The sequence below is a fragment of the Grampus griseus genome (assembly GCF_964374135.1).
Source record: "Grampus griseus genome assembly, chromosome: 1".
Classification (NCBI taxonomy): Eukaryota; Metazoa; Chordata; class Mammalia; order Artiodactyla; family Delphinidae; genus Grampus; species Grampus griseus.
In genome coordinates, this window is record NC_139017.1 from 178,664,335 (window position 1) to 178,688,497 (window position 24,163).

The following is a 24,163-nucleotide window of genomic DNA, read 5'->3' on the forward strand; positions in this document are numbered from 1 at the left end:
GGCCGCTGAGCCTGCGGAGCCTGTGCTCCGCAAGGGGAGAGGCCACAACAGTGAGAGGCCCGCGTACTGCAAAAAAAAAAAAAAAAACCTTGATTGTATTTCCGCATGTGATTCTCTACTAAAACGTAACGAAAACATTGCATTTTTAAAACAAATTGTGACAGGTGGTGAAAAGTGGATACTGTGCAATAATGTGGAACAGAAGAGATCATGGGGCAAGCGAAATGGACCACCACCAACCACACCAAAGGTTGGTCTTCATCCAGAGAAGGTGATGTCATGTATATGGTGGGACTGGAAGGGAGTCCTCTTATTATGAACTCCTTCTGGAAAGCCAAACGATTAATTCCGACAAGCACTACTCCCAATTAGACCAACTGAAAGCAGCACTTGACAAAAAGCGTCCGGAATTAGTCAACAGAAAATGTATAATCTTCCATCAGGATAATGCAAGACTGCATGTTTCTTTGAGGACCAGGCAGAAAAGCTTGGCTGGGAAGTTCCGATTTCTCTGTCATATTCACCAGACACTGCAACTTCAGATGTCCATTTATTTTCGGATTTCCATTTATTTTGGTCTTTACAAAATTCCCTGGAAGACTGTAAAAGGCACCTGGAACACTTCTTTGTTCAAAAAGATAAAAAGTTTTGGGGAGATGGAATTATGAAGTTGCCTGAAAAATGGCAGAAGGTGGTGGAACAGAACGGTGAATACATTGTTCAATAACGTTCTTGGTGAAAATGAAAAATGTGTCTTATTTTTACTTGAAAACCGAAGGAACTTTTTGGTCAACCCAGTAAGTTATCCAGGCTGTTCACAGAGCTGGCGTGGGAGTGGATCCCGAGCCGGCAGGTAGTGCTCCCGTCTCGGCATGAGTTCCTCTGGGTCAGAAGTGGCTGAGCCTTTGATGCTGATGCCATCTGATGGCCTCTGGGAAAGGGCTGGGCCCCATCTCTCCAACTCCAGGCCCAGCCTGTGGGCAATGGTGTCATTTGGTTATGTTGGGCCCTCCTGATCAAGGAACATCTAAGACTTATGGGCACAAGAGGTCTATTAGGTTTTGGGGGGTTTTTTAAAATAATTTTTTAAATTTTTTTAAACTTTTTTTTTTTTTGGCTGCGTTGGGGCTTCATTGGTGCGCGCACGCTTTCTCCAGTTGCGGCAGTTGGGGGCTACTCTTCCTTGAGATGCGCGGGCTTCTCATTGCCGTGGCTTCTCTTGTGGCAGAGCACAGGCTCTAGGCGCTCAGGCTTCAGTAGTTGTGGCATGCGGGCTTAGTTGCTCCGCGGCATGTGGGATCTTCCCGGACCAGGGGTCAAATCCGTGTCCCCTGCATTGGCAGGCGGATTCTTAACCACTGCGCCACCAGGGAAGTCCTCTACTAGTTTTTAAATATGCATATCAGACCTTTGTGAGATATTAATCATTTTTAAGTAGCCCCTGGTTTCGAAGTCTAAAGTGTGGCAGTTTTTTTTTCGTGTGTGTGTGTGTGTGTGTGTGTGTGTATCTAAATAATATGTGTGTAAGTAGGTTAGAAAGTCAGATAGTTACTAGGCTTATTTTTTTTTTAATGTTGCCCCCACCTTGTGGGTTCCTGACTCCTGTTCTTCGCTCCTCCCTTCTGAGCTCGTTTCTCTGACATTTCCTACTACTTCTAAGTTGCATGTTTACTCTGTTCTGTTTTTTTCAATTTCAGTAATTATCTGTTGACCTCTTGCCGGAAAAGATAAGGATATAGTTCTCCCAAACAACACATTTGTTTCAGTTCATCCAGTGTAATTATAATACCCTTTAGGGTTAAATGAATATTCACTGTACGAATACTCAGTTGAGCCTGATAGTATACTATGATTACCTGACTTCTCTTAATATGCTTTTTACTCCATGGTGTTGGTAGTTGTCCCATTTGGTTCCTTTGATTAGTTTCCTATAAATCTGTCAGACACCTTGTGTGTTCTGTCTCTCTCCTTTTGCTCCTGGTAGCATCCCTCTGTAGCTCTCCTCCATCATCCCTCATCCCAGTCCAGACTAGACTCTGCTTTCTAGGCCTTCTGTCCAGCTGTGACCTCAGGACTTTCCTCGCCAACTTCCTAGGACTGCCTTTGTGTTCATTCGTTCAACAAATTGGCCTTGAGTGCCGGCCGAGAGAGGCACTGTTAGACACTCGGCAGAGCAGCCCCTTCCCTCGTGGAGTTTGGATTCCCTCCAACCCTTTCCTTGGTCGGCTCCCACACCTTCCCCTTTTTGGTTTATCTCTTTGTGGAGGAAGCACATTCTCCAGTTGCTCCTTTACACAAGATGCCTAAAAGTCGAATTTCTTTTCCGTTTCATTCCCATTCGAGTGTCTTTTAAAAAAAAAGATAATTTATATATAACCGTATTTATGTATGTAATTATATATACATACATACATAGAAAAGATATGTGTAATATTATAAACTATAACATAGTAATAAACGCCTAGTACCCACTGCCTGACCCAAAAACAAGAATATTGCCCATAACTTGCATTCACTTCCACATTTCTCTCCTTTTCCATCTCCCTGCCAGAAGGAAACACGATCCGAAAGGGTCCAATATGTGAATAAAAGGAATGTATCAATAGAAAGAAAGGGAGGACGAATATAAAAGAAATAATATGAGAAATTTCCCAGAATTGAACGACTCAACTTTCCAGGTGGGAAGGGTCCACTCCGCTCCCAGCACAAGCAAGAAACCCACACGGTCCTCATTCTGTTGCTTTTTAAATTTTGTTACAGATTGGAAGTATGCTTAAGCAATATAGTGTTTCATTTTTATTGTTTTTGAGCTTTGTAAAAATGGTACCATGCTATAGGCATTCTTTTGGGACTTGCTTTCTCCCCACCACTCATACTCTTCCAAAATTGTGTATGTTTCATGAAGCTGTGGCTTACTCGTTTTCATTGCTGGGTACCACGGCTTATCCGTTCTCCTGCTGGTGGAGATTTCAGTTGTTTCCAGGTTTTTGCTGTTATGAACGTTGCTGCTGTGAACATTCCTGTGCATGTTTCCTGGTGCACATGTGCAAGGCTGTCTCTTAAGTGTGTGTGTGTGCATGTGTTTGCACATATGCACGTACACCCATATACCACACATACCTAGATGTGAAATTTATGGGTCATAATATATGCAGATGTTGCCATATTATTTCTCAGAGGTAAAACATTGACTTTGCGTAACTCAAAATCAAGTTTATACTTGATGCTAAGTACTATAAAGCATATATCTTTATACTCTTTGTGATATATATGTGTGTGTAGATAGATACACTTGTAAAGTGTGTGTATCTGTAACTTAATATTTGGTTATTTCTCTATATTTAATAATAGGTATTGCTTATTTTTGTCTATTTAGTCCTAAAAATTGGCAGTTTTATATAATTTGACTGGATATTAAATTCCGGTTTGGAAATCATTTTTCCTCCGAGGCCTCAGAAGACCTTGTTCCAAGGCTTCTAGCTTACAGGGTTGCTGTTGAGAAGACTAGTTCTAATTCCTTATTCTTGAGTGTGATGTTCTTTTCCCCCTTTGATAACCCTTAGGGTCTTTCTCTCTGGGTTTTCACGACGGAGAATCTCGGGGTGACTTTCTCACTTGTGCTGATAGTTATAGCAGACCCTCCCACCTGGAAAATTGAGTGGTCTTCAGTTCGGAGACATTTTCTAGTATTTTTTTCCCCTCCTTTCTCTCTTTCCAGATTCCTTTTATTCACATATTGGATCCTTTGGACTAATAATTTCATCTTCTTTTTTCTCCGTCTCCATTTTGCATATTTTTCATTTAGTTCTACTTTTTTGGAGATTTTTTTTCCTAGATTATTTTCCAGCCTTTCTATTTAAGGAATGTAGAAAATTTTTTAATTTGTCTATAATGTTTTTAATATCTTAGACTTTCTTATTCTCAGATTTGTTCTTTTCATGGGAAGTAACGGGGTAGGAATTTGGCATTTGAAGGTGCCCCAGGTTCAAATCCTGTCTCTGACACTTATCACCTGTGACCTTGCGCAAGAGACTACAGCTCTGTGCTCCTCAGTTTCTTTATCTGAAATGGAGAAAATGGTGCCTACTCACTGTTGATAAGAAGGTTAAATGGAAGAGTTCCTGGCACATAGTAAGCGTTCATAAATGTTTTTTATTATCAGTGCAATACCTCTTATTTTTCTAAGGATATTACCTACAGATTTCTCGCCATTTTCTTTGGCATTTGTATTCCGTGCTTCTTTCTGGTTCTTTCTGATCTTTACTTGGTTTCAGACTTTGGTGTTGGAGGTTTCCCTCAAATGTCTGGTAGTCCTTGGCTGTCTGCCATGAAGAGTGAGGCGGTGAGGCTGAGTAGACACTGCATGTTACTTGGCCGGGCTCGTCCCCGATGGGCTTAACTCTGGGGTGTTTGGGTGGAGCACCCACGCACACACACCCCACCCAACCCCGCCAAAGGTTAGCGTCCAAAGGCTTCCTCTCATTAGCAGGTGGTTTTTCTCTTGAGAAGAAACCTCCAGTCTCCCGCCTGGCTGCCAGCAGTCTCATAGCTGAGTGGGGTAGGAAGTGGAGGCTGGGACCATTCAGCGTGTAGTCCACCTCAGCCTATATCCAGTACAGGCCCCACTCCCCCACTGCTGTGCCTGGAATCCCTTCATGTGACTTCTCCAAAGAACAAGCCTCTGTCACTTGGCTCCTTGGGGGAGTGGGCAGGGGTCCACGTTTCCGCGACTCCTGGGGTGCGTGGTCCCTCCACCTCCTGACCAGCAACACTTAGTTTTCAGTTTTCTCTGCAGAATCAGTTACCATCTCTTCGTCCTTTTCCAGTTTCTAAAATTTGGTTAACACCTCTTACCTGTCACCTTTAGTTATCCTATTCTTTTTGTCTTTGGCTTTGTCATTCCTTTATCGTTATTTTGGGAGGGAGGAGGGTTTCAGGAGGACACTGAGATAAACGTGTATGTGTTTTTAATCCCGTTGATCTAACCCATCCAAATTTATGTATTGGAGATAATTTCATTAGAAAAGACTGTGTTATTTATCCATAATCATGAATGAAATAGAGGAACAAAAATTCTGTCAGCTGCAGCTTCTTTATTTAAAAAAATGATCCGGTAGCCAGAGGTTGGGGTAAGGGGAGGGGGGTGGGGAGGAGGTAGGAGCCATTGCAGAAGGGCCACCAGAGGGATCCTTGTGGCAATGGGAGTGTTCTGTGTCTTGACTGTAGTGCTGGATACATGAACCCACATAGGCAATTAAGTGGTATAGAATTAAATATACAACCACAGATGAAAAAATAAAAATAAATAAAACTGAGGCGCTCCGAATTAGGTTGGTGGACTGTATCCATGTGACTCTCCGATTGGTGATAGTTTGCTGTAGTTTTGCAAGTTTACCGCTGTGGAAGGCAGTACTCAGGGTCTCTTATTATTTCTTATAACTGCATGTGAATCTACAATGATCTAAATAAAATATTCAGTCATAAATAAAGACCCCAAAGCTAGTAAGTTAACTCAGCTACATCCCAATATGTTCACCTACTAAAAATTCAGATTCTCAGGCTCTGCCTCAGAGCAAATAAATAGGAGTCTATCAGTCTGCTACCTGGGAATCTGCATTTATACAAGTCCCCACCCCAGGAATTCAGATGCGTGGCTGAATTTGAGAAGTATTGCAGTAGTCTGCAGATGAGAGAACAAACAGGTATCTTTTTTACATTGTTTTGTTATCAGTTAAAGAAAAAAAGGGTTGACTTATGAATGGAGTATTTGGTAGTCCGGGAAGATGGTGATCCAGTGGGGTTGTAATTTACAGGTTACAATGGGCTCTTACAGGTAGCATTCAGCTACTTCCTCTTGCGTTTAGCTCCTTAAACCTTTGAATCTTATCAGTTTGTGATTTTCATTGAGTAGCTGAAAACTTGAGAAACTAGTAGATTCTTTTTACAACCTGTGTTATACTCGAATGACTGTGACCTGATTGAAGATAGTATGAAACTGTGGGGTGTGTTCCCCGTGGAGTCTGTTAGCTCTGCTAATTGGTGGGAGGGGTGACTGTCCCATGCTATAGATTGAATCTTTGAGCTCCAAAAAAAGTCTCAAAGGTCTCAGTTGAAAATCTGCAGCTGCCGGCTGTCCCACTGACAGTTTTTCAGCAGTATCATCGTTGTGTGGAGCTAGATGATATGAAACTCAAATTTCAGTGTCCATAAATAAAGTTTTATCAGAACATAGCAAAGCTTATTCATTTACAGATTACCTGTGGCTGTTTTGCACTACAGCAGCAGAGTTGAGCAGTTTCCACAGCAGTTGCCCACAAAGCCTTAAGTACTACCTGGCTCTTTACAGAAAAAGTTCGACTACCCTGCTCTAGAAAAATAAGGTGAGATGTGCTTGTAGCAGGGGAAAAAAATAAACAAAATGCTTTAAAAGTTTTGTGATTTGCAATTAATAGCAAAGATTATCTAAAAGTATTTTCTCTGTAAACTCTTTATATGAAAAAATGTGATTTAATAACGATTTAATAATAAAAGGACATAAAGGGCTTCCCAGGTGGCGCAGTGGTTGAGAGTCCGCCTGCCGATGCAGGGGACGCAGGTTCGTGCCCCGGTCTGGGAAGATCCCGCGTGCCACGGAGCGGCTGGGCCCGTGAGCCATGGCCGCTGAGCCTGCGCATCTGGAGACTGTGCTCCGCAACAGGAGAGGCCATGGCAGTGAGAGGCCCGCGTACCGCAAAAAAAAAAAAAAAAAAAGACATAAACTTGCATATATTGAGCTAGAAGCTGTTGGAAGAAGTCTAACCCATTAATTTATCCAGAGTTAGAGTTTATCTTTTCTCTTTTTTCTTTTTCTCGATCCTTTTTGATCCTCTGTTAAAATTCAGATCCAACTCTCATTCCTAAGTCATGACATCTCATTGTATGAAAAGCATATTATGCTGAAACTGAAAATGAATTGTAAGTTGCAGCCAAACCCCTGTTTGGCTCATAGAGAAGAAGTCTATCTAGTTCTGGTGCTGTGACCAGTCCATTTTCAAAAGGTCGTTTCCTGGAATTGGTAAAAGAGCAGATGGCAGGCATCTGAACCACTCTCGGAAATAGTAGATGACAATCAGTCCCTCTCTGGGTGGCTCTTCAGGTGTGGCTGGCGTTTGAGCCTTACATTCTCTGGGTCATTCTCTTTCTTTTTGGGGGGCGGGGGGGTCATTTTCCATAGACTTGGATCAACACCAAAGGCCACTGAGTCACGGAAGTCACTGACTCATTGAGGTTTTCCACTGTTTTGGCCTTGTTTAAAGAAACAACAAAATAGCTGAGAAATAGTGCCTTCAGCACTATTTTTAAACCTCTAAAGTCTACTCTACCCTCTGGTGAATCGATTGATTGTCAGTGTGGAGTTAACACAAATGTTTATCATTTCAAAGGTTTTATTTGGGAAAGGAAAGAAAACCGTATTTAACGTTATTCTGGAAGTTTTAGCCAATACAATTAGACAAATAACAAGAGAGAGAAAAATATTGAAAGGGTTTTCATTGTTTGCATATGGTATCATTGCCTGTCTTTTAAAGAACCAACTGAAAACTGTCGGGGCTTGCGAGTTGAATGAGGTGGCTGAGGACGAAACCCACACACGTAAGTCAGTGGCTCGTGATACTGCTGCCATCGTGACCCTGCTTCCCTCCTCACCCAAGCACAGAGCCAGGGGGAGCCTGCAGGTCAGACCGGGTGTCTCTGCTCTGCTCTCTGGTGGCTTACGTCATTCATGGTCAGCCAGCATCCTTATGGTGACCTGTAGGCGGGGAGACCGTGTCATTCAACATCCAAATCAGGACATTTCTGAGAGTGAAAAGGGGTGTTCAGAAGAAAGTCGCAGAAGTGGAATCCTTATTTTTGGCATACACTTACATACTTTAATTGGTTTATATCCTTCTCTGATATTTTGTGTCTGGTTACATGCTGCTGCATGACGAACCTCTCCAAAGCTTAGCGGCTTGCGAGACGATTTGATTTTCTCACTCCTGTGGAGTGACTGGACTCGGCGGATGGTTCTTGCCTGGGGTCTCCCCATGCAGCCCAGTGGTAGCTAGGTCATGTTGAAGATGGCATCTGCACGCCTGTGCCTCTCCTACACTGCAGCTGTGGTGGCCAAGGGTGGCCTGCCATCTCTCGCAGGCGGCCTCTACCCCGGCTACCTTGAATCCCAGCCTGGCCGTCTCAGGGTAGTTGGGTTGTTTCACGGTAGCTAGCTTTCCCCGGGGCCTAGACGAAGCTGCAAGGTTCCTTGTGACCTAGCCTTGGAGTCTGCGCCATCCCATCCCCTGCATCCTCTTGGGCAAAAGCAAGTCCTGGGTCACTGCAAATCGAGGAGGGGGCTCTGTGCAGGCTGCGATCCCAGTAGGCATGCCTTTGTGGGAGGCCTTCCTGGGATTCTCGAGTCCACGCTCTGTCACCGCTGTTTTTCTTTTTTTTTAAATAAATTTATTTATTTTTGGCTGTGTTGGGTCTTTGCTGCTGCACACGGGCTTTCTCTAGTTGCAGCGAGCGGGGGCTACTCTTCATTGCAGTGTGCGGGCTTCTCATTGCGGTGGCTTCTCATTGCGGAGCACGGGCTCTAGGCGCGTGGACTCAGTAGTTGTGGCTCATGGGCTCTAGAGCGCAGGCTCGGTAGTTATGGCGCACAGGCTTAGTTGCCCCGCAGCATGTGGGATCTTCCCAGCCCAGGACTTGAACCTGTGTCCCCTGCTTTGGCAGGCGGATTCTCAACCACTGCGCCACCAGGGAAGTCCCCCACCGCTGTTTTTCTGAAGAATGTCCTTTCAGTGTCTCTGTTTTTTATTCCTTCATAACATTGCCTACCATATTCATACAAGGAGAAAATTTATTTAGTAAATTTGAAATTTTTGGCATATTTGATTCTTCTCTTTATACTGTAGTATTCTTTTTTTGTCTTTCTTTGACTTATTTCACTTAGCATCCTTTTTTTAATTTGAGGTATAATTAATTTACAATATTACATGAGCTTCAGGTGTACAACTTAATGATTCAAAATTTTTATAGACTGCTCTATTTATAGTTAGTATAAAATATTGGCTGTGTTTCCTGTGTGTCCTTGTAGCTTATTTATTTTATACATAGTAGTTTGTAACTCTTAATCCCCTACCCTTATCATTCCCCTTCCTCCTTCCCCCTCCCTACTGCTAACCACTAGTTTGTTCTCTATGAGTCTGTTTCTTTTTTGTTATATTCGCTAGATTGTTTGATTTTTTTATCCCACATATAAGTGATAACATACTGTATTTCTCTTTCTCTGAATTATTTCACTAGGGATAATACCCTCCAGGTCTATCTGTGTTGTTGCAAATGGCAAACTTTCATTCTTATTTTTTTTTTAACATTTATTTATTTATTTGGCTGTGCCAGGTCTTAGTTGCAGCATGTGGGATCTAGTTCTCTGACCAGGTATCGAACCTGGGCCACGTGAATGCTGCTATGAACATTGGGGTGCATGTATCTTTTTGAATTAGTGTTTTCGTTTTCTTTGGATATATAACGAAGAGTGGGATTGCTGGATCATATGGTAGCTCTATTTTTAGTTTTTTGAGGAGCCTCCATACTGTTCTCCACAGTGGCTGCACCGGTTTACATTCCCACCAACAGTGTACCAGGGTTCCCTTTTCTCCACATCCATTTATGATCTTCTGAATGCTTCAAGTTTAGATGTCACAAAACTATAGGAAGACCTTGTCAATTTCATTCCATTCCAGGAGAGGATATAAATTTAACCAATTAAAAATGACAGGGCTTCCCTGGTGACGCAGTGGTTGAGAGTCCGCCTGCCGATGCAGGGGACGCGGGTTCGTGCCCCGGTCCGGGAGGATCCCACATGCCGCAGAGCGGCTGGGCCCGTGAGCCATGGCCGCTGAGCCTGCGCGTCCGGAGCCTGTGCTCCGCAACGGGAGAGGCCACGACAGTGAGAGGCCCGTGTACCGCGCCAAAAAAAAGAAAAAAAAGTGGTATCATTAGTTGTGAGGTTCTTCTGCTAATAGAACTAACTTATAAATGGCTATTGCTTTGCCTTCGTGCGTGCGTTACAAACCTTAGAATGGAAAAATGAGTAAAATTAACATAGAGGAACTACCATTTGATCTAAATGAAAAGTCATTTTTCACAGCTATATGTAAGTACACCTGCCGCTACAGCCTCACTTTGGGTCACAGTCTTTAAAGAATGACTCACTGTTGAAGAAGATGCTAAGGCTTGATTTTCATATGGTTGGTGTGGATGGTCGTGTTCATTAACTTTCTGAGAAAGTGGAAATTTAGTCCTAATTTTTTTTTCATTGAACATACACTATGTTTAATCTCATTCCTGCTTGAAGCGTTTATCAAAAATGAAAGCATTACCCCTGTCCCACCCCCAGAAAAAAAAAAAGAAAAGAAAGAAACCTTGCAGATTTATATCAGAAGTTGCCAAGTTTGGCCCACTGCTTCTTTTTGTGTGACCTATGAGATAAGAATGGTTTTTATATTTTTAAATGGTCGGGGAAAAAAAATCAAAAGAAGAATAGTGTTTTGAGATGTGAAAATTATCTGAAATTCAGATGTCAGTGTCAATAAACAAAGTTTTACTGGAACACAGTCAGGCCCAGTGCTTTGCTGGATAGTCTGACTGCTTTCCCCACAGCAGACGTGAATTGCAGCAGAGACCGTGTGGCCCACGACGCCTGAAGTATGTCCTGTGGCCCTTCACAGCCAGCGTGCCGGCTTCTGGTTTACACCATTCAGGAGATGGGGAGAAACACCAGCAGCAGTGCTGACACTGCTCTCTGGTACCTTCTCTTGCAGGACTGGCCCACCTCTGTTTCCCACGCGTTCACATACACCTGGAGTTGCCCCTGGACATAGCCGACCGGGGGCTTGACAGCTTCACACATGTCACAGGCCCAGGCACTGGCCACCTGCCTGATGTGCCAAACGGGCAGCAGCTTCTAATAGTTCTGCCGCCGCCAGCTGCGGCCGCGAGGGCTGTGTCTAGCCACCGTCTCAGCGAGCACGTGCGTGCAGTCCTGGAGTGGGAGGTGCTGTTCACGCCTCCTGGAAGGAGACAGGAGCAGAGTGATGGGTTAGCCTTGTTACCTCCTAGATTCTCCCTGCATCCCACACACCTAGCTGAGACGGTGGCCAATGCTAGAAGCACAGAGTGAAGGCTGCCACCAAACCCACTCTGGCTGCGTAGATTCGGACAACTATTGATGATAATACTGTTGGTGATGAAAATACTATTGGTGGTGATGTCACTTTGTTTAAAAATGAACATCTGGGATAACTGCTAAACCAACCAAAACATCAAGGTTAAACCGGTATTATCCCAGATGAACCCCACCCATAATGTTCTGCTATGTGAACAGCCACACCCAGCACCCCCCAGTCCCGCCTCCCTCCCTCCGCTCCAGCCCCAGTGGCCTCCACGCTCCTCCACGGGAGTCCCGCAGGCTCATCCCTTGTTTCCCTCTCATACCCAGCTCACGTGTCCCCTTCTCGGGGAGGGAACACGTTCTCCCAAGCTCCTTTTGGGGTGATAGAAGTGTCCTGTATCGTGATTTTGGATGTGGTTTCACAAGTGGACACACCTGTCAAAACTCATTAAATTGTACACTTCAAACGGGAGTGGTTTATATTGTTACATGTAAATTAAACCTCAATGAAGTTTGTTTTTTTTTTTAATGGGCTGCAGAGAATTTAATAAAAATGTGTGTGGGGTCATGTCTTTATATGTTAGATTAAGGTATCTGCCCATTTGTAAGGTCTTACAACGGTAAAAAAATAATAATAAACATTGATTTTCTGAGTAAAGAGCATTTTTATCAGCAAAATTTTAGCTTATTATTTCTTGAGAGAATAGGATTCTGTTTCTCATAATTTAAGTCTCAAATTAATTTTAGGAGGTGGAACAATTTTTAAATCTGCCATTCTTTATTTGGTTTGCACTTCTTTGTCTTTGAAGGTATTTCTATATTTTAAAGACTCTTAAGGTACTTTGGTGACATAGAGTGTTTAGAATTGAACGTTAAAAGTTTTTAATCCATGTAGCTAGTTTCTAGCTGGTTTTCTGCGTTTGTGGGTTACATCCGGAGAGGAGCAATTCAGAGCCATGATAGAGGTCAATCTTCTTTTCCTACCACTTGTCCTTGGGGAGTCATCCGCCTGTGGACATGCCTGGCTTTCTGACGCTACGAGTCAGTGGTGCTCGACCATTGTTCGGGTTTGAACCGTGACATTTGTGCTCCGTGGGCTCGTGGAGTCCCGCGCACCCAGTGAACCACGCGGCTGCTGAAATACAGAGTGTTGTCTTTCATCCCACAAATCCCAAGCCTGGTGCTGACTGCTTGTTTTTCTGCCCCAGGGGACCATCAGCGTTGGCATCGACGCCACTGACCTTTTTGATCGCTACGAGGAGGAGTACGAAGATGTGTCTGGAAGTGGCTTTCCGCAGATTGAAATTAACAAGATGCACATATCCCAGTCCATTGAGGTAAAGCACACAGATGCCTCCCCCAGGGCAAGGGGGCTCAGCGAGGGCACTCGGATTCACGAGATGTGCAGCTGGGATGAGAGAGTCTGCTCAGGGTTTTCTCATCTTTATTTATGAAAGGATGCAGTTAGCCGCTTAAAAAAAGAAGAGCTCCAGTCACGACCTTGTTCATACTGCTTTGCCAGCATGTCAGCAGCAAGAGTGCCAGGGGTGCGTAGCTTCAGAGTCTCAGGGCTCACCAGCAGGAAACTTTCGCTCATGCTCTAGAAGGGGGAGCCAAGGTCGTGACGATTTTAGGAGAGAAAGCAGCCCTCCGTGGGAAATTCCAAGAACCGGCCTTAGTTTTAAGGCACACTCTCCTGTGTGCTGAGCCCTGGGGTCACTAAATGTCATCTTTCTGCCCACTGTTCGGGTGTGGCAGTGTGAGGCCATCCTGCTGACAGGGTGGGTCTCTGCCCCCCAGACTCATGCACTTATTCTCCAGTGCATCAGCCTAGAGCGTGAAGTCCTAACTCAGGGAAACCTGCCCCCTCTTGGGGCTTCCAGAGTCAGTCACTGCAGCCATGGCAAGGACTGGGAAGTCCCAGATGTCCTGCGTGGGGAGGCACGGGGTGAAGTTACCGTGCAGTCTGATGGCACTGGGACACCGAGAACCAGCATCTAGCCCTGCGTCTCCCCTGGATTTTTGAAATTTGCCCATTAAAGCTTTTGCAAAACCTGACCTTGGTGGCCACGTGCAGTTCAGATGCCAGGGTGAGAGAGAAGTGAGGCAGGTGAGGCAGTTCTGCATCCCTGCATGCTTGAACCGTGGACTCACCTATACTTGTGGCCTTGCACTTGGGGTGTATTCGTCAGGCTCTGTCCTTGGCGCTTCCTGTTGCTTTGATTAATTTATTACCAGCAGGTGTCATTTCCTAGGCACCCTTGACAGCTTCAGACACAGCCATCCTCTCTGGAAGCCTCTCAACCCAGAATGGGAACGGAGGGGGTTCCATTAACTTCGCGCTCAGACGAGTCACTTCTGCGAAGGGCTGGGGAGAGGTAAGAATGCCAACGGGGGAGATCATGTTGTCCACTGCAACAGAATGACCTCAGTTGGCCACATCACTGTGTGAGAGTGCCAGCTGTCACACTTGCATAAGTTGGCTGTCCCCAAGAGAAAACTGTGTCTCATATCTGAGGATTGCTCTCAGTCTGCCGGGCAGCTCAAAGTTAGGATAGAACAAGAAGATATCCCCCTGATGCCAGCCTCCGGAAATCCCACGTCTAGAAACTCAGCATCTCTGTTCCCTTAAGCAAACACCTGTAGGCTGTTCGCTCCTCCTGCACAGTGCAGAAGGCCGGCGCCTCCGTCTCAGCGCTCCGGTCCACTGCTTGGCAGTCATTAAGCAGCCAGCTCTGCCGAGCAAATTGAACTGCATCAAATTAACATTGAAGAGTTGCCTTGAAAGTCACCCAAAATAGTAATGAGGCAGCCAGAGCGGCTGGGCTTCACGACTGCGAGTGCAGAACTGCTGGTGGGTTTAACATCAGCCCCCTGAGAGCCATCGCCGCTCACCTGTGGGACCTGCAGGCGGTGCAGCGGAGCAGGTGGAAGTGCGCCTGTGCAGCACGAGGGCGGCCACCCCTGACTGCAGCGGGCACCGTGTGGATGGCCTGAGCTAGGGAGACAGGGACCCGGGGCCAGCAGCGCTCTCTTTGGAGGGGCTCAGGCCTCCTTGGGTCGTGGAGACAGTAATCTCCCTTTCGCAAATGTTAAGATGAGATATTAAGACTCTTCCACCCCTACTTTTAGAGCCCTGAGGGCCGATGGCATTGAATTAAATGAGGGAATTATAACCAGAGGAGCTTACTGTGCTGTGAGATAAAACACCATTAATTCTTTTTCTTTTTCTTTTTTGAACAGTTAGAATTTGGAGCTGGGGACCTGCAGGGGCCTTTATTTGGCCTAAAGTTGTTCCGTAATCTCACACCAAGATGGTAAATATAAAGAGATAAATGCCCTTTGGTGGTCCTTGTGGATTTAGGAGACCAGAACCTGTGTATTCTTTTTGTCAGAATCATCTGCAGTTACGTCGTCTGTCCTGCAAGGTCACTGAGGGCAGACCCTGCAGCTGGCCTGGGGCCTAGGCCCTGTGCTCGTTGCAGAGAGCACTGGATCGGGGGTGAGGGAGGTCTGCTTCTCGTCCCAGCCCAGGGCCAGGCTCCTGCCCTGCCTGGTCACCGTGGGCTGTGAAGACCATGATACACGGGAGGGGAAGCACTTCATAGGGAAGTGGGTCAGGGTCTGAAATACTTACGGGTTGCGGCTCATTTCTTTGTCACAGAGAATGCGTTTTAGGTTCGAGAGGGGCTTTAGTAAGCAGTGAGGCAGCCTGATTATTGGGCACATTCGTGTTATGCCAGAGCTGTAAACCCCACCCCCTCTGCTCTCCTTCGTCTTTGCTTTGGCAGTGCTGAAGGACTGTCCCTTCTAGAAAACAGAGGTGAGGGCTTCCCTGGTGGCGCAGTGGTTGAGAGTCCGCCTGCCAATGCAGGGATCATGGGTTCGTGCCCCGGTCCGGGAAGATCCCACATGCCGCGGAGCGGCTGGGCCCGTGAGCCGTGGCCGCTGAGCCTGCGCGTCTGGAGCCTGTGCTCCGCAACGGGAGAGGCCACAACAGTGAGAGGTCCGCGTACCGCAAAAAATATATATATATATAGGAAACAGAGGTGTCCTTATTCCCCACTGAGCTCAGATGAAAGAATTGGGTGGAAGGTAAACAACTCTTTCCTCTGGGGGATAAAATACAGCTAAAGGAATTCTGGAACGGAGCACACGTTTGCAAAGAAAGGTGTTTCGCCTCCAGCTCGATGTGCGTCTGCATGCCTGCAGGGCAAGACTGGTAAAGGCCAGTGTGCAGGGCCGTCCCACGCAGAGTAAGAAGTGCCGTGAGAGAGAGAAGAAGCTGTGGCTTCTCGACGGGTGCAGATGAGCACAGCCCGAGCAGAACTCCGAGAGCGGGGCTTCCAGGCAGAGAGCGAGGGGTAGACTAGACACCCCAGCACGGGGGTCACCCACGTGCTGGTTAGAACACGGCTTCTCGGGCCTCTGCTCTGGGACTCGGACCCGACAGTTCTGGGAGAGGGGCAAGGGGTAAGGCTTTTAACCAGAACTCGAGGTGGGCAGTACATGTACGTGTCGGCATTGTCCTAAGCTTGTCTGCTTGGGATCGTCCCCTCCGATGCTGCCGACGGAAAGCACGGGTTCCTGCCCCCACCCCAGACCTCTCGCAGGTCCTCTGAGACGGGGGCCGGAATCCGTAGTTTTATCAAGCGCCCCAGGTCATTCTGAAGACTAGACACATTTAGGAGGCACTCACTGAGGAAGATCTGTGGGCTGTTCGTTCTGGTCGGGCCTCCAAGTGTCTGTCCGTTAAGCGGTCGCCCGAGTCTGGGTGCGGCTGGTCCTCAGCTTTCGCAGGTCTGGAGATTGAATTTCTTCGTAGTACCCGGCTTATCAGACTTGAGAATGCAGATTATAGAAGGGCGCCAGCTTGGTAATGTGCAGTGTCTCCTCCTCCGGGTGCCCTAGGCCCTGGGTCAAGTTACTTTCAAGTCCAAACTGGTGACGAGAAGGATATTAGTTGGTGGGTGTGGGTGAGCCTGGAGAAAGGCAGGCGGCCGGTGGGAAGTTCTCTGTCTCCCAGGGCAGTGCCTGACTTGCTGCTCTGGCCCCAGAGTCTGTCTGTCTGTCTGTCTGTCTGTCTGTCTGTCTGTCTGTCTGTCTGTCTGTCTGTCTGTCTCTCTCTCTCTCTCTAGACACGCTCCAGAAAAATACGAAATCGTATTACTTTGATTAAACAGAGATCTCATTGTTTATGTTTTGATTGCTTTAAAAGTCACAGGGTGACTTTTATCTCTCCTCTCCCTGCTTGCCTCCCCTGAATGACCCAAGTGTGGCTAGAGGGGAAGAATGTGGCTGCTGTCCGGTGTGGCTGGAGTGTCAGATAAAGGGGGCAAGGTTGGGTTGGGGGCCTTTGCAGAGCAAGGAGTTGATTCCTCATTCGTGTGGCCTTGGGAAGAGGTCTGTGAGCACAGGAGCAAATGTCATCAGAGTTACCACGTGTATTATTATTTTAGGGGCACAAGCGAGGCCTCCAGAGCATAGGAAGGAAACAGGCATCTAGTGTATGACGGCTGTTCGCTGGAGGCAAGCTGCTTGCTCGTCTTTGAGCGGCTTGAGTGAAGTGCTGTGAGTTCCTTTGCTGTTGAAGTGAAATACCCCTTTTTATCCAGAAGATGGGGCTGACTCCCTCGGAAATCAACTTCAGAGACCTTTCGGGGGATGGTTTGCTAGCTTCTCAAGTAGCTTTTGGTCAATACTTTGCAGCCCTGGGTGCACATCAGGATGGAAGGGCAGCTTTGAAAACTGCACTGATGCCTGGGCCCCCACCCAAAAAGAATGACTTCATTGGTCTGGGGTGGGCCCTGGATAAGGGCTTCTCAAGACTGGCTGCACGTTTGCGTCACCTGGCTAGCTTTTCCCACACCAGGTCTATAAATCAGCACACCTGGGGGCAGGAGCCGACCATCGGTGTTTTCAGAGTCACCAGGTGAGTCCAGCGTGCAGCCAAGCTTGGGAACCTCCGCAGGTGGCTCTGACTTGCGACAGGATTGGATCTGCTGGTTTAGGAGCGCAGACATGCAGGTGCCTCTTTGGCTGTAGCTGAAGTTGGAATGGGATGGAGGTGGGGAGTGCCATTTGGCGGGTGGGTAACTGGAGAGATTCCCTGGATCGCGGGCGGGGAGCCGTGGGAGTGATGGCGAGCAGGGTGTGGGCTGGCGGAGAGGACGGGGCCTAGCACGGCTGTGGCCACTGTCATCCAGGACCGTTTCTTTCTGTGTGTCCCCCCAGCTTTGTGACGACAAACTGTGCTCTACAGTTTTCATCCCGTGGCATCCGGCCTGGCCTCACCACTGTCCTGGCCCGGAACCTGGACAAGAACACGGTGGGCTACCTGCAGTGGCGCTGGGGCATCCAGTCGGCCATGAACACCAGCATCGTCCGGGACACCAAGACCAGCCACTTCACCGTGGCCCTGCAGGTGAGGACACCTCCAGGGGGACCCTCCTCCAGCCCCTCTGTGGGCCCCTGACCACCCTCCCCCTGCTCACCCCCAAATCCAGCGCCCACATGGCCGAAGGGCGAGTTCTGTCCACCCACACTCAGGAGTTGAACGCTGTTGTTCTCAGGCCCCCACGGGAGCTGTGTTCCAACTGCCCTAAAGCAAAAGGCCTTTTTCACCTTTCTGGTGAGAGAAGCCCACAGAATCGGGGTGGGAGAGAGCCGTGGTCAGCAAGTGGCGCCCCAGCAGAGTCGTGCGCGCAGGGGCCACGGTGGCCGGGCAGGAGCGCGGGGAGTCAGCAGCCACCCTTTGGCGGGCAGCCACTACCCTTGTGAGAGCACAGGCTCGGTGTGCAGGAGTTTCTGTTTTTCATGGGAAGTCTTTGAAATCTCCCAGTTTTTAAATATTGGCTCCTGGCAAATTTTCACACACTTTGTGGGACGGGGCGACCCTGCTTACTTCAGTCTCAACTGCCTTCCTTCTTCCCTCTGTGTCTCCCCAGCTTGGAATCCCTCACTCCTTCGCGCTGATCAGCTATCAGCACAAATTCCAGGATGACGATCAGACTCGCGTGAAAGGATCCCTCAAGTGAGTCCTGGCCGGGCTGACGCGGGAGCACGCTTGATCTGTGTAGGGGTTTCTGGCAGTGGCGCTGGTTGCAGTAAGCTGCCTGCGGTCGCGCCCAGGGTCCGGTGTCCTGACTCTTCCTTTCATTGACCAGGGGTCAATGGTGAACGTCCTCCCTGTGGGTGGTTGGCAGGGCAAGAGAGAATTGGGGGTAGGGGCCCCGGCCTCTGGCCCGAGTGACAGTTGCCCGTGGTGACTGGGAGGGACCCAGGAGGGATCAGAAGCGGAGGGGCCCTTGCTCGCTCACTGGGGTCTGCTCCTGCAGGGCAGGCTTCTTCGGGACGGTGGTGGAGTACGGAGCAGAGAGGAAGATCTCCAGGCACAGCGTTTTGGGTGCAGCTGTCAGCGTTGGAGTCCCGCAGGGAGTTTCTCTCAAAGTCAAGTATGTTGAACTCGTCCTTCTGGCCAGGGATTATCTGGTACCTTGTAACTCACCTGGGCTTTACCTACATTAAGGAAGGAGGAGACTTTGCTTTGTGATTCTGTTCTTAGAGATGCGGTTGCTTCTGTCTGGGTGTGTAAGCAAATGTCAAGGAGTCCAGAAGCCCGACGTTCACTCAGTGAGGTCTGAGTCTCTGCCTCAGAGAACCTCCCTGTGCCCCCCGGCCCGTCTTCCGCCCCGCCTGTCTCTTACCACCCTCTGCCTCCCCGCTGGCCCGGGTGCGGGCCCCGCACGCCCGCTCTCCCACCCGGCTGCGGCCCTCACAGTGTGACGTGTACTGCGTGGTCATCGGCGCAGCAGCTTCGGGTTCTCTCTACCAGATCCTTCCCGCCTGCACACGGACCCTGTCTCCCCCGCCTGCCGGCCTCACCGAGCTGCCTCTGGCTTCACCTGACTGGCTGGTTGCCTCTAAGCGGAGGCCCCACTGTCGGGCCCTAGTCGGCCTAGACTTACCCCCCGGCGGTCTGATCCGGCATCCTGGCTTCAGTAGCAACGGGCTCCGGGGACGCTCACAGTTCTAGCTCCAGCTTGGCGCTCCCCACAGGCCTCCAGCTCATAGATCCCTCGTCCTTTCCCGAATCTCTCCTCAGATACCTCACAGCATCCCCATGTCACATCTGCAGCCCCGGTCCTCCCCCTGCCCTCGGTCACATGTGCCCTTCAAAGCCTGCCGTGTCTGGAGTCTCCCCATCTCAGTGCTCAGTGCTCCATCTTTCCGTGGGTTCTGTCCAGAACCCTGGAGCTCACCTTCACCACCCTTTCCCCCCGCACACTCTGAACTGAGTGTATCTCGGAATCCTCTTGGCTCTCGTCTGAAAGCACATCCTCAATCTGACCATTTCTCACAACCTCTGCGGCCACCGTCTCATGGAATTACTAGTGTCCTCCTGACCGATCTCCTTCACCCTTGGGACACTTTTCTCCACACAGACAGTCTTTTAAAATCTAAGCCAGTGTATGTCAGCCTTCTGCTTAAAGCCCTCAGCGACTCCCTCGACTCAGGGCAAAAGCCAGAGTCCTCAGGACCCTCTGCGACCTGGCCTCTCACTGTCCTCTCTGCCCCCTGGTCGCCCCACTCCAGCCACACTGGCTGCCCTGGGACCACACCGAGCCTGCTTCTGCTTCTGGGCTTAACATGTGCCGTTCCTCAGTCCCCGGTAACCACGTGGCTGGTTCCTTCAGTGCCCTCCGGTCTCTGCGCGTGTCACCCGATTGCCCTCATTGCCCTGTGAAAACTTAGCGGCCCTCACCTCACCCCAGACAGGCCATCCATCCCCCGCTGCCCCTCATCAGAAGCGCTTTAACTTAGTCTGTTTAGTTATTCTCTGTACTCCTGCCACCTGGAACACAACCTGGCACTGAAGAGGGACTCGGTGAGCGAGAGGAAGCAGACCATGTCTCAACCGTGGAGCCGAGGCCAGAGCTGGCATCAGGCACCTCTCCTCTCAGATGAGATTTGAGGACGCCCGAGATTTAATGAAGGGTGCAGGGAGCCGTCTGGTCCCCTGCGTCCCAGTCCCTTCTCCTCCCCACCCCCACATCGGGACCACCGACGAGGCACAGTTCTCTGCGACTCTGTATCTGCCTTAAACACTCCTCCACTGCAGATGTTACGTGACATGATCTGAATTGAATTCTTATCCCAAGGATGCCACCCTGCCTCTTTGGAAAGAAACATTTTCACTTCAGCCAAGTTTCCTGTTATCAACAGGCTGAATTGTCCAAATTGTATTGGTAAATAAATGAAAGTTTTACTAGAAGGCACCTCAGGTCAGCAATTGCTAACTTTTATGTTCTGTTTATTTGATGAATCACGGTAATTGCTGAACGTTCAACCAACCTTACAGGAAAATTGTGGAGGAAAATTCCACTGGATCGTGACATATAATACTTTTTATATGTTGCTTGATTTGCTTTGCTGTTCTCTTACTAAGAATTTTTGAATCTATATTTTTAAGGGATGCTGATTATAATTTTCTTTTTATCGTATATTTGTCAGGTTTTGGACTGAATTATGCCAGCCTGATAAAATGAGTTAGGAATTGTTCCCTCCTCTATTTTCTGAAAGAATTTGTGTAAGAATGGTTTTTTTTTCCCTATGTTTCATAGAATTTACCAATGAAATCAACTGAGCCTGAATTTTCTTTGTAGGAGTATTTTTGATAATGAATTCAATTTATTTTATAAATATAGGGCTCTTCTAATTTTCTGTTTCATCTTTTTTCTTCCAGTTTATTGAGATATAACTGACAATACAGCATTATATAAATTTAAGGTGCACAGTATAATGATTTGACTTACATACGTCATGAAATGATTATCACAGTACGTTTAGTGAACATTTACCATCTCATATAGATACAGAATTAAATAGAAAAAACAATTATTTTTCCTTGTGATGAGAACTCTTAGGATTTACTCTCTCTGTTTCATCCTATGTCAGTGTTGTTAATTTGTGTTTTTCAAGGGATTTGTCCATTTCATCTGTGTCAAATTTGTTAGCATGAAGTTGCTCTTATACCCCCTTATCCTTTTGATGTCAGTAGTTATTTATAGATGATGTCTCTTCATTCCTAACGTTGCTAATTTGTGTTCTTTCTACGTTTTTCTTAATCAGTTTAGCTAAGGCACTTCACGTGTCAAAGAACCAGCTTTTGGTTTCTTTCATTTTCTCTGTTTTCTTTTTTTAAATAAATAAATGATTTATTTATTTGGGTCTTCGTTGCTGTGCAGGCTTTCCCTAGTCACGGCGAGCGGGGGCTTCTCTTCATTGCGGTGTGCAGGCTTCTCATTGCGGTGGCTTCTCTTGTTGCAGAACACAGGCTCTAGGTTCGTAGGCTTCAGTAGTTGTGGCACGTGGGCTCAGTAGTTGTGGCGCGCAGGCTTCGTAGCTGTGGCACACGGGCTTAGTTGCTCCGTGGCGTGTGGGATCTTCCCAGACCAGGGCTCGAACCCGTGTCACCTGCATTGGCATGTGGATTCTCCACCACTGTGCCGCCAGGGAAGCCCTTGTTTATCTGTTTTCTATTTCATTGATTCATGATCTTTATAAGAAAGCACCAAGCTGTGTTCCAGAGTAGCAGCTTCATCTCACTTTCCCACCAGCAGCTCCGAGAATTCGTTGCTTCACATCCTCCCCAGCCCTTGGTAGGGTCGTTTTTTTTAGTGTCGGCTGTTTTAGCAGATCATTGTGGTCTTGATTTGTATTTCCCTCATGTCTAAGATACTGAGCATCTTTTCATGTGCTTATTTGACATCCATATCTTTTTTTTAGTGACATCTCTTTTCACATCTTTTGTCTGTTTTATTATTGGGTTGTTTGATTTCTTGTTTTAGTTTTGAGTGTCTATCAGTTCTGGAGTTGCTTTCATTATTATTGAAGTGTCCCATCCCTGGGTATAGAATTCAGGGTTAACAGAGTTCTCTCTCAGTACTCTCAAGGTGTTCTGCTGTCTTCTGGTTCCCTTTGTTCCTTACAAGTTGTTGGTCATTTGAAACATACCCTGCATGTAATGTGTGTGGTTTTTTTGGTTTTTTCCTGGCTACTCAACTTTTGCACTTCTGTTTCTCAGCACTTTGACTGCTGACCTACATGTGGTTTTGTTGTATTTATGCTGCTTGGGGTTTGCTAAATTTCTTGCATCTGTAAATCTATGTATGTATTTTTGTAAAATTATCAAATTTGCACCTTTTAGGCCATTTAATTCTTTAAATATTTAATATTAAATATCTGCCCCATCCTCTTCTCTCTGGGCCCTAATTACTCGTGTGCTAACCCTCTGGATGTCGTCCCACGTTTCTGAGGCTCTGCCCATTTGCTGTCAGTCCTTTTTCTCTTTGTTCTTCACATTGGATCGTTTATATTAATCTATAAATTCACTGACTCTTCTCTCATATCCAGTCTGCTGTTAAATCATCAGTGAATACTTTATGTCTTCGAGCAGAGTTAAAATAGTTGCTTTAAAATCCTATCTGCTGGTTCCAACATCTGGGTCACCTGGGGTCGGTCTCTGTTCGTTTTCTTTTTCTCTCGTCGTATCTGGGTACGTAGAGTAGTCGGTATTGTATTCTGGGTATTGCAAACAATATATTGTAGAAATTCTATTTTCTGTTATGTTTTCCCAAAAAGCATTGTCTTTTTTTCCTTTTAGAAGGTCGTTAACTTGACTGAAGTCAGACTGCAAACTCGGACTCACCTGTGCGGCGGCCACTGGCAGACCAGGGGTCAGCTGGAGACCTGTGGCACATTTATACACAGAACCTGGGACTCCCCACCTGGGACTTTCCTTTTGGGGGACCCCCTCTTCCCAGCTGCAATGGTTGCCCCAAACTCTGAGGTCTGGTTCTTCAGTCCAATAGGACTGCAGATTTCTTTCCAGTTTTAATCATCCATATGGTACAGACTGAGAATTGCCCTCAGGCTAAAAGCTGTTTTTAAAAAAATATCAGGAAATTCCCCAGTGCCGTTCCGTTCTTCTGCCCTTGGTTGCTATCCAGTCCCTGAAGGTGTTTGTTATGTGTGATGCAGAGTTTACAGTTGATGTCTGTGGGATGATTGGTCCAGTAGGAACTACTCAGCCATCACTGAAAGCAGAGAGGACCCCTGGAGGAGCGGCCACTCCTGTCTCCTCAGGCCACGGTTACTTTGGTCGGGCGTTAGTCTGTTGCTTGTGGTCAGCAAGTCGTGACACCTTTCTTCCGTCACTTACACAGATCCAGCGGCTAAACCTTGGGACAGGGGACCACCCGGGAGTGGACTTCGAAGCCTCAGGCTCTCCTGCTCCTGGAGTCCCGTGTATGAAGAGGTTCTCTTCCTGGGGCTGAGACCCCTCCCCTTCCCTGCGAACCTGGCTCATGTGGGCGCTCGGCTTTGTTCTGTTTTCAGGTTAAACAGGGCCAGTCAGACCTACTTCTTCCCCATCCACCTGACGGACCAGCTGCTCCCCAGCGCCGTGTTCTATGCCACCGTGGGGCCCCTCGTGCTCTACTTCGCTCTGCACCGCCTGGTCATCAGACCCTACCTCAGGGCTCAGAAGGAGAAGTGAGTTCACAGCACGGGGCGGGGCACCACTGAACCGCACTGTGCTCAGCTTCCTCATCTGTAACTGGAGGTGACGGAAGCTACCCCGCAGGGCTGTTAGGGAAACTACACGCGTTGGTCCGTGTACAGTGCTTATTACCACGGTGTCTGGTCCACAACACGTCCTCGATAAATGTTAACTAGTTCTTGTCGTTAGTTCATAGTAGTACTACTGTTAACCCACATTTCCTACTTTCAGAAAGAATTGGAGTTAGTTTACAAAACTGTTGGGACTATAAACCATGACCACAGAAATGACAAGTTTTCCTTTTTCTCATTCTAACCATTTCTTTTCCTGGCACTGAATTCAGGAGGATTGGGTTCTGAGTTCTTACATACAAGGCATGCGTTAACTATAGTCTTAGAAGTCATCGAGAT

General features: G+C 47.5%; 1 protein-coding gene across 1 annotated transcript in view; it reads left to right on the forward strand.

The window, feature by feature from the left end:
• The window catches only part of DNAJC11 (DnaJ heat shock protein family (Hsp40) member C11), a 71,149-nt gene that overhangs the window by 42,580 nt on the left and 4,406 nt on the right, over positions 1–24,163 (forward strand). The window contains exons 5-11 of the mRNA XM_082660724.1: positions 12,400–12,528; positions 13,447–13,569; positions 14,435–14,508; positions 17,426–17,615; positions 18,139–18,224; positions 18,529–18,645; positions 23,591–23,746. Coding sequence (XP_082516850.1) covers positions 12,400–12,528; positions 13,447–13,569; positions 14,435–14,508; positions 17,426–17,615; positions 18,139–18,224; positions 18,529–18,645; positions 23,591–23,746 — 875 coding nt within the window. The remainder of the gene's footprint in view (positions 1–12,399; positions 12,529–13,446; positions 13,570–14,434; positions 14,509–17,425; positions 17,616–18,138; positions 18,225–18,528; positions 18,646–23,590; positions 23,747–24,163) is intronic.